This window comes from Chiloscyllium plagiosum, unplaced genomic scaffold (genome assembly GCF_037043375.1).
Source record: "Chiloscyllium plagiosum isolate Xiang-an unplaced genomic scaffold, Cpla_swu_hap1 HiC_scaffold_14, whole genome shotgun sequence".
In the NCBI taxonomy this organism is placed as follows: domain Eukaryota; kingdom Metazoa; phylum Chordata; class Chondrichthyes; order Orectolobiformes; family Hemiscylliidae; genus Chiloscyllium; species Chiloscyllium plagiosum.
Window position 1 is genome coordinate 55,884,765 of NW_028270152.1, and position 10,754 is coordinate 55,895,518.

Genomic DNA, 10,754 nt, shown 5'->3' on the forward strand with positions numbered 1-10,754 from the left:
ACATCGACTGTGGCAAAAATGTAACAGATCAATCGTGATAAAATCTTCAACTTCATTATCTAGAGTATAAACATGTTGATCAAGAGAAATATATTGGTCCTTGTTAGCGTGACATAATTCTCCTAGTACATGGCTTTTATTTTTCACTTCAAAGTTGGATCCTTGCACCCTGACATGCAGATACTGCCAACATGGTAGTGACCTCACTCATGACATGTCTACTGACTTATCATCTGTTTCAATGACTAGTTTCTTGTTAAATAAGTATCTTGTGCTCAACATTAGAATAGTTCACTTGAGCATATCACATGGTATCCAAATCAAAAGCAATAGCTTTATTAACTTGCAAAAACATGCGCCTCAGCCTTTTTGTGATTGCTCCACCTTGAGAACTGTCATATTGCAGCAGGCAAGATCTTGCTGACAGAACCTGCTTGAAAGAATCAAAGACATATGAGTGGACATCTTAGCACTTGTAGGCGACATCCTTCTTGAGTAAGTCTATCAGCAGAAGTACCTTTTCCACGAAGTTAGGAATATATGGTCAGAATACAAAACTTGAGGCAACATCACAGATCCTCTTTATTCTGCAGGGTCTGCATTTGTTAAGCATCCTTCATTTTATCTTAAATCAAGACAGACTCCATTGGTATACACCCAGAGAAGTATGTTTGGCTAAAACTGACCCTGTATTTTGTGTTGTAAACTGTTAATCCTTGCCAATCACGTTGCTGTCATTTGTAGATGATGATTGCAGTCATGCTCTCTGTTTTCATCTTATCCATGATCACAATACCATCAGCTATGAAACACAACCAGGTATATTTTCAATAATCCCATCCATATATTGCTGGAACATGCCTAAACAAACTGTGAGCCCAAATGGTGTCCTAATTGTCACAGGCTCTTGAAATTTTTATGCTATATGGACAGACCAGTATCAATGTTTCACATCTAGCTTTGGAAAAAGTCTTGCTCCAGAAAATGTAATTCTTCTAACTTCATTATCTTGCATGGAGACCTTTTAAGTGAAAGGTTCATGTGCCTTAGATTGAGGTATTTTCATGTAGTGCCATCTTTAAAACTCATGTGATGGAGCAACAGCAATTGGTGTGCTGGGTACCCTTTCACATTATACTAGTTTGTTCCATCCTTGAAGTTCTACTTGAAGGTTTCATGAATGTAAATGCTGAACTACCTTGGTAGATCAATGAAGGGGGCTACATCACCCTTAAAATGTAATACAGCATTACCCTGAAAATGAGCAGCACATCCATCTATCCCGGTACAGGTGTTTGAGGCAATTGACTGATTTGAATCTCATCACGTGACTAGACTGAACTCCGTCATGCTCCACTGTTGGATCATTGGTGTTTACCAGATAAAAGACTTGGGAAGCCAAGATGAATTTGCATACTGGCGCTGCAGTTTGATTCTGTCAGTTCAGAAAGTCATGCTGCTGAATTTGGAGATATCCAAAGTCCATATTCACTGATGTCCAAAGCTGTTGTGCAGTTAGCCTTCAATGAGATTTCCAAATATCCACTAATCACTTTTTGCAGCTTTCTTCATAGAGGACCACTGCTGCTGACCATAAAATGGGTTTTGCCTCCAGCATGTTATTTTATCTAATGCAGTAATGCTTATGTTATCTCCATAACATAAGTAACTGGACATGGATGGCACAGTGTTTGAAGAAACCAATGGATATTTATTATATACAAACAGTATATTCACAGGCACGTAAGATATCTGGGCTAACATTAAGTGATTAAGTTATAACATAAACTTTTGACGCATATGGTTCAAATGATCCAAGTTAAGATGAAGTGATCACATGTTATGACACAATGATGATATTATGAACATAGCTCTTAAGGTATCCTGTGTCTCTCAAAAGGTATACTGACATATTGACTGTGAAACAAAACAAAAAGCAACAACTAGGGTCAGCAAAAAAGGAAGATTTGCATTTATATGGCACTTTTCCTGACCGCCAAGTATTTCAAAAGTAATTTAAAACCAATGAAGTACTTCTGATGAAGAGTGACTATGTTAAATTAGGAAACAGGGCAACTAATTTACACACAGCAAGCTCCCATAACAGTAAGTTGATAACAAGAAGATCATTTGTTATTTTGATTTTGATTGAGCAATAAGTAAGGCCAGGACAGCCAAGAAAACTCATTGGCTCGTCTTGGAAATTGTGCCATAAACTATTTCACATCCACCGCAGGAAGCAGGTGAGCAGATTAGATTTGGAGGTAGGTGAGCACTTTGGTGATAGTGACCACAATTCAGTTATGTTTACTTTAGCAATGGAAAGGGATAGGTATACTCCGCAGGGCAAGAGTCATATCTGAGGTAAAGGCAATTATGATGCGATTAGGCAAGATTTAGGATGTATAGGATGGGGAAGGAAATTGCAAGGCAGTTTATTCAAGAAACAGCTACATCGTATCCTTGAAAAGTATGTACCGGTCAGGCAGAGAGGAAGTTGTCAAGTGCGGGAGCCATGGTTTACTAAGAAGTTGAAACTCTTGTCAAGAAGAAGACTTATGTTAGGATGAGACATGAAAGCTCAGGTAGGGAACTTGAGAGTCACAAGTTAGCCAGGGAAGACCTAAAGAGAGAGCTAAGAAGATCCAGGAGGGGACATGAGAAGTCGTTGGCGGATAGGGTCAAGGAAAACCCTAAGGCTTTCTACAGGTATATCAGGAATAAAAGAATGACAAGAGTAAGATTAGGGCCAATCAAAGATAGTAGTGGAAGTTGTGTGAGGAGTTAGAGGAGATAGGGGAAGCACTAAATGAATATTTTTTGTCAGCATTCACACTGGAAAGGACAATGTTGTCCAGGAGAATATTGAGACACAGGCTACTAGACTAGATGAAATTGAGGTTCACAAGGAGAAGGTGTTAGCAATTCTGGAAAGTGTGAAAATATATAAGTCCCCTGGGCCGGATGGACTTTATCCTAGGATTCTCTGGAAAGCCAGGAAGGAGATTGTAGAGCCTTTGACTTTGATCTTTATGTCGTCATTGTCTACAGGAATAGTGCCAGAAGACTGGAGGATTGCAAATGTTGTTTCCTTGTTCAAGAAGGGGAATAGAGTCAGCCCTTGTAATTACAGACCAATGAGCCTTACTTCGGTTGTGGGTAAAGTGTTGGGAAGGGTTATAAGAGATAGGATTTATAGTCATCTAGAAAGGAATAAGTTGATGAGGGATAGTCAACAGAGTTTTGTGAAGGGTAGGTCATACCTCACAAACCTTACTGAGTTCCTTGAGAAGGTGACCAAACAGGTGGATGAAGGTAAAGCAATTGATGTGGTGTATTGAATTTCAGTATGGTGTTTGATAAGGTTCCCTACAGTAGGCTACTGCACAAAATACGGAGGCATTGTGTTGAGGGATCAGAAATTGGCTAGCTGAAAGAAGTCAGAGCGTGGTGGTTGATGGGAAATGTTCATCCAGGAGTACAGTTGCCAGTGGTGTACCACAAGAATCTATTTTGGAGCCACTGCTGTAGGTCATTTTTATAAATTACCTGGTTGGGGGCATAGAAGGATGGGTTAGTAAATTTGCAGATGACACTAAGGTTAGTAGAGTTGTGGATAGTGACGAAGGATGTTATAGGTTACAGCGGGACATAGATAAGCTGCAGCCCTGGGCTGAGATGTGGCAAGTGGATTTTAATGTGGAAAAGTGTGAGGTAATTCACTTTGGAAGGAGTAACAGGGATGCAGAGTACTGGGCTAATGGTAAGATTCTTGATAGTGTAGATGAACAGAGAGATCTCTGTGTTCATGTACATAAATCCCTGAAAGTTGCCATTGAGATTGATAGGGTTGTTAAGAAGACATTCTTAACAGAAGGATTATGTTTCAAAGCCCATAAGGTCATGCTGCAGCTATAAAAAACTCTGGTGCGGCTGCGCTTGGAGTATTGCGTATAGTTTTGGTCACCACTTTTTCGGAAGAATGTGGAAGCTTTGGAAAGGGTTCAGAGGAGATTTACTAGGATATTGCCTGGTATGAAGGGAAGGTTTTATGAGGAAAGGCTGAGGGACTTGAGGCTGTTTTCGTTAGAGAGAAGAAGATTGAGAGGTGACTTAATTGAGACGTATAAGATAATCAGAAGGTTAGATAAGGTGGACAGTGAGAGCCATTTTCCTGGGATGATGATGGCTAGCACGAGGGGACATAGCTTTAAATTGAGGGGTGATAGATATAGGACAGATGTCAGAGGTAGTTTCTTTACTCAGAGAGTAGTTGGGGCGTGGAATGGCCTGCCTGCAACAGTATTAGACTTGCCAACTTTAAGGGCATTTAAATGGTCATTGGATAGACATATAGATGAAAATGGAATAGTGTAGGGTAGATGGGCTTCAGATTGATTTGACAGGTCGGCACAACATCGAGGGCCTAAGGACCTGTACTGCGCTGTAATGTTCAATGTTCTATGCAGAAGTCAGTTCAAAGGCACATCGAAAGATTTCAGTCTTGATTCCGGTATGATGAAAATCCTGGAACAGTGACACAAAGACAGAGTGGTACCAATTGAGCCACAGCTACTAAAGGCATGATTTAAACATTGTCAGCTACTGCTTCCATGTGAAAATTTGCAGGAGCTGCAAGTAGTACTTCCATTTGCATCATCAATTGAACCATGAATATATTGTGGAGCTCTGCTGTGGAAACTACTTCAGTGCAGTGAAAAGAACATGTTCAGTTCTTCTCCAAGGGATACCAGACAGATCAGATGCCCTAAAATGTTAAGGCTGACCCCTGAGCTCAATCATTGTTCCAACAAAGAGACACATTTTGAAAATGCTGCTGAATCACCTTTATAACAGGGTTGTACGAAGATACATACCGCACAAGGTCTGCCACCAATAATATTAAATCCCAGGGAACCCGAGTCCCGTTGCATGATGATGGTCAGTGTTTCTCCTCCCTAGAAACAGATTTCAAATGTTAGGTAGTCAGGCTGAGAACAATTAGTTTAACAATCAGCCAGTAACTGGTCATAATGGACAGAAGTAGAAAATATAATTTGGATGAATGAAATCTGAAAGTTCAACAACCAAAAGACTGAGTCACACGCAAGATATGTTCACAATTTGTTGTAACTCCTGAGGCTCTAAACATTTGGAAAAACTGGATTGAGACTGATCTTGCAGTGTCTGATAGCACAATGAGTGATACCACTCAAACATGCTATCTCCCCCAACCTCACACTGCATACAGTGGTGTGGTGCAGGTTTGGGGATTTTTCCTGGGCTATATATTTCTAATCTTTAGCTCCAAAATAATGCTTTGTTCAAAGAAACTTTAAATGCACTAAATATTTTCTTCTGTCATTATAAACAAGTTGAAAATTGAGCCACAGTGTCATTTGTAAAACAAGCATAACTGGAGAGGTAGGGTGTGAAGACTATTCAGCTATATTTCAATTAGGCATACATGTTTGACATGGATGCAAAACATCTTTCACCTCGATGATAGGCTAAATGAAGTTTGGACTCAAAGAACCTTTCCTCATCTCAAAAAAACCAAAATATACAAACCTGCATGGGGCGTCTCAAAACTTTTGATGGAAAGTAGCGTCATTGACCAACAAGCTTGAATTGTTACCTTCTCATAAATCCATAGACGCAAATATATTTAATCCTAGGAACTGTCACTTAAACCAGAATCTATACGTCTACACGTGTGATTATGTTAACTGACTCTGCAAGTTGTCCAACTTCCAGTTGCCTGTGTGTTATGTGCCACATATGTCAGCTGGTGTGCCCATGTCCAATCAGTGCTGGATATCTTTGCACCACAATATGAATGTGATCCCTCTGCTACCTCTCTCACTCTGCCCATCTCTCCATTTCATTCTCTCTTTGTTCACCTCCTTCTGTCTCTCTCTCTCTCTTTTCCTCTCTCCAGTCCTTCTTTCTCTTCCTGCCCCTCTGTTACTCCCTTGCTCCAATTAGTTCTCTTCTCTGTTTCTCTATGTCTGCTCTCCCCTTTTTTTTCACTTTCTGTCCACAACACCTTTCCATTGGGTGGCACGATGGCTCAGTGGTTAGCACTGTTGCCTCACAGGGACCCAGTTTGATTCAAGCATTGAGTAACTGTACTTTCTCCCTGTGTCTGAGTGGGTTTCCACTGGGTGCTCCAGTTTCCTCCCACAATCCAAAGATTGGCCATGCTAAATTACCCTGCAGGGTTCAGGTTAGATGGATTAGCCAGACTAAATGTGGGGTTACAGGGATAGGGCAGAGGGACTGGGTCTCAGTAGGATGCTCTTCAGAGGGCTGGTCTGGGGACATGATGGGCTGAATGGCCTCTTTCCACACTGCAGGGAATCTATGATCTCTCAGTCTGTCCGAACCGCCCACTCAGTCCTTGGTTTGTATCTTTCTGTTCCTTGACAAAGTATTTTCTCGACTGAGATTCCTGGTATCAGTCTGCCGTGACCCATGTTGAGTTTTTGTAATGCACACGTCCCATCATCATCACATTAAATGTGCAGCTGGCCTCACTGGTGCCCATTGTGTGGAATCACTTGGCTGGAGAGGCAGAATGTCCATGCTGCTGCCAGGGCTTTGGAGCATTCATGCTGTTGCACACTAGTTTTTAAAGCCCAGCTTCATTCCACTTCAGGAGTTGCAAGCTAGGAACTGACCTTCAGGCTCCACACTGTGGTATTCCAGTATTAGCCCCAAGGAAATGATCCCAAAAAAGGCAAATAGCTCCACAGTTTGGTGACAAGGAGCTGGAGGTGTTGGTAGATGTTGTAGTGAAAATAAGAGGACTGTTTTTTCCCTGCTGACCAGCAAAGGCAACCATGCCAGCAGATGCAGCATGCCTGGCTCATGTAATAGCCCAGGTCAGAATCCAAGTCAAAGGCAATATACTGCAGTGCTAATGGAAGATTCATGGTCCTCTGTGCCCCACAAGGGTAACTTCCACCATGTTCTCTCTCTGCTACCTCATACTCACAGGGTTAGCACTCACCCTGCACACTTTTCTTCAACGTTCATGGACTGCAATTGCATGTATCATTTCATTTAAAATCTCTCACTCACCTCATACTCCTAAACTACTAACCCTTCCTGCACTCTGCACTTCCTAATCACAGTTTACCTGCTCCCCTGTTCCTGCACCACCCTTAACGGATCTTTCATCTATTGTTATCAACCTCAGTCCCATCCTTTCTCACCATGTCCCTCTGTCATTATTCCCACCCACCTTCCTCTTTTCTTGCATCATTTCCAGTTTTGTCTCTCCCCCACAGTTACCCCTTTCTCTCTCCTTCACCCAGGCCCTCATTCCTTTCTCTCTCTCCACCTACCCTTTCTTGCTCCCCTCATCGCTCACTTTTATCCATCTATTTCACCATAACCTATCTACTGAGCTCTCCCTTCTTTTCCCTGCTCCCTTTCCTTCACCATTATACACATTGTCCTCTCTGTGATCACCTCTTCTCCCATCTTATCACCCTCTACCCTATCTCTCACTCTGTTCCCTCTCTCATTTCAATTTATTCCCACTTTTTATGTTCCTCTTCTTTCTCTGTGTGTCTTGCTTCATCCCTCCAGTTTCTCTCTCTTGCTCCATTCCTACTTTCTCACTTATTCCAACCCTCCATTCTTCTGTGATCTCATTCCTTCCACTCTCTCTCTTTCTAATCTCCCATTTCTCGCTCAAAACTTCCCCACTTCCTTCTCCCTCTTGCTCTGTCAACCTATATTCCCTCTCTTTTACTCTATCTATATATCATTTCTCTCTCTCTCTTTTTCCTGCTCATTTGTTCTTGTCCCCGGGTCTCTGTCTGTCTCTCTTGCTGTATTCCTAATGACTCCACTATTACCTCCTGTTCCCACAACCCTCCCTCTCCCCGGTTACTCCTTCCCCATCTTCCTTCCAACTCCCTCCATCCCCCCTCTCCCCTTGCCTCCCTCCGCCATGTGGACTGTCTCCCTCCCTCCATTCACACTCTATGCCTCCACTCCTTTCCCCACCCATTCCCCTCTGCCACTTCCTCCCCCCACTACTTTCTCCTCTCCACCCCCTGTCTCTGTATCCCTTTTTCCTTCCTCCATACTCAATCCTCCCTCCTCCTCTTTCCCCTCTAAAACCTGGTCCCTACCACCCTCCCTTCTCCAGCCCCTTCTCCTTCACCACCCCACCGTCCTTACCCCCCTTAACCACCCACTTCCTCCCCCCTACTTTTCCCCCTTCACTCTCCCCCCCATCTCTCTCTACCCACTTCTCTTGTCCCCATACTCTCTTTTCCCCATCCCTCCATCACCCGGTCCCTCCCTCCCTCCTTACCCTAGCCCTTTCTTATCCACCTACTTTACCTCCATACTCAATCCTCCCTCCCTCTCCCTCCATAACCTGGCCTCCATCTCCCTCCCTTCTCCAGCCCCTTCTCCCTCACCACTCCCTCTTCCTTAATCCCTTACTCACCTGCTTCCTCCTCTCCCTACCTTCCTACCTTCCCTCTTCACTCTCCACCTATCTTGTTCCCTCTATCTCTCCAGCCCCTTCTCTTTCCTCCATACTCACTTTTCCCCACTCCCCCAACCTCTCCATAATCTGGTCCCTCCCTCCCTCACCCACCCACTTCTTCCTCACCCACTTCTTCCTCACCCACTTCCTCCTCACCAACCTCCCCCTCTTACTCACCCACTTCCCTCTCCCACTTCTTTCCCCATCTCTCTTGCCCCCTTCTATTGCCCCTATACTCACTTTTCCCCAACCCTCCATAATCTGGTCCCTCCCTTCGTCCTTACCCTAGCCTTCCCTTATCCACACACTTCCCTCTCCCACTACATCCCCTCTCTATCTCTTTTGCCCCCTTACTCACTTTCTCCATCCCTCCATAACCTGATTCCTCCCTCCCTACTTACCCTCCTTACCCCTATCCATCTACTTTACCTCCATACTCAATCATCCCTCCTCCTCCTTCTCTCCATAACCTGGTCTCTACCTCCCTCCCTTCACCAGCCCCTTCTCCCTCACCACACTCTCTTCCTTCCCCCTTTACCCACCCCTTCCTCCTCCCCTACTTCCCCCTTCACTCTCCACCTGCTCCCTCCATTTCTGTACCCCCTTCTCTTGCCACATTCCCCTCCATACTCACTTTGCCCTCTCACACCCCCTCCCCCCGTCAACTCTCTCCATATCCCGCTGCCCTTTCTCTCCCTCCTGTCAACTCTCTCTATGTCCCTCTGCCCTTTCTCTCCCTCCTGTCAACTCTCTCCATGTCCCTCTGCCCTTTCTCTCCCTCCTGTCAACTCTCTCTATGTCCCTCTGCCCTTTCTCTCCCTCCTGTCAACTCTCTCTATGTCCCTCTGCCCTTTCTCTCCCTCCTGTCAACTCTCTCCATGTCCCTCTGCCTTTCTCTCCCTCCTGTCAACTCTCTCCATGTCCCTCTGCCCTTTCTCTCCCTCCTGTCAACTCTCTCCATGTCCCTCTGCCCTTTCTCTCTCTCCATGTCCCTCTCTGCCCTTTCTCTCTGTCTCAGTGACCCTCACCCTGCCCGAACTGGTCTCTCTCTCTCTCACACACACACACAGACAGACAGAGAGTGGAGTCAGTCCTGAAGCAGGAGACAGAGAGGGCACTCACGCTGCACGGGGGGATGCTGCTGTTCTTAGTCAGGGAGCGGATCCTGGCGCTGTACTCGGTGAATTTCTTCTGGTAGCGGAGGGCTGTCACCTGCAGCTCACTCTGCGCGGCCGACAGCCGGGCGAGCAGCGACTTCTCGCGTTTGCCCGCCCTGGCTTGGTGCCGGCGGAGCTGGCGCTGCAGCGCGGCCAACTGAGCTTTCAGCGCCCGCACGCAGCAGTGCGAGCCCAGCCGGAGCTCCCGGTGCACCAGCACCGAGCCGCAGCCCCGCTGGCACACGCCGACCGGCCGCTGCTCGCAGCTCTCCCGCATGTGAGCGTCCACGTCCCGCAGGCTGAGCGCCTGCCCGCAGCCCGGGTTCCTGCACTCGGCCGCCGAGTACTCGCACGTCTCGGCGTGCTCGGCCAAGTGCTGCAGCCTCAGCACCTTGGCGCAGCCCCGCTCCCAGTTGCCGCAGCGGATCTCCAGCTTGAGGATGAGGTTCCTGAGCGGCAGGACGTGGTTGAGCTCCCGGGGGCCGAGCGTGCGGCACTGCGCCGGGCAGCTGCCCCGCTGCACCACCCAGGGCAACACGCAGCCGGCGCAGAAGACGTGCCCGCACGGAGTGGCCAGCGGGTCCTCCAGCACTTTGTTGCACAGGTTGCACTTGAAGTCAGGATCCACGTCCCCGCTGAAACGCTCGGGGTCGAATCCCATTCTGCAAACCTCCCACTCGGCAAGAATAAGTTGTCTCCTTGTTTTGTTTGCAGCTCCCCAAAGCCCCCCTGTGTCTCTCTCTCTCTCCCTCTCCACGTCCAGAGGTGCAGCAACGTATTGTCACTCAGTGCCCTGGGGCTGCTCACTCCTCACTGGAGACTTCCTCGAACAGAGTGTCCAAGCACCGCCCTCTCCGCCTTCATTATCCAGAAGGACACAACTGCGTCCCCCTCCCCGCGTAAAACACTCGGGAAAACTTTAGGCAGAGGTCGGTCATCGCTCCCGGTGCCGAACTTACCTCTAGTCGTTCAACTTTAGCTTTGTGTTGGAATCAATAGCCTTCTCCAGACAGTGAACGTCTTGCTGTGGGATGGTCCCTTGGCAACTACGTGGAATTCGTATTGGTTTTGCGATATTGTTT

The 10,754-nt window shown here is 46.3% G+C and overlaps 1 protein-coding gene across 2 annotated transcripts in view; it reads right to left on the minus strand.

Moving 5' to 3' along the window:
* pdzrn3b (PDZ domain containing RING finger 3b) overlaps positions 1–10,489 on the minus strand; it is a 307,213-nt gene extending 296,724 nt beyond the window's left edge. The window contains exons 1-2 of one of the 2 annotated variants that reach the window (XM_043708359.2): positions 9,638–10,489; positions 4,878–4,958 (exon numbers count right to left, since the gene is read on the minus strand). In XM_043708359.2, the coding sequence (XP_043564294.2) occupies positions 4,878–4,958; positions 9,638–10,333 (777 nt within the window). In that variant the 5' untranslated portion in view covers positions 10,334–10,489. The remainder of the gene's footprint in view (positions 1–4,877; positions 4,959–9,637) is intronic. The other variant, XM_043708360.2, reaches the window with a different exon arrangement.
* Positions 10,490–10,754: the final 265 nt, after the last annotated feature.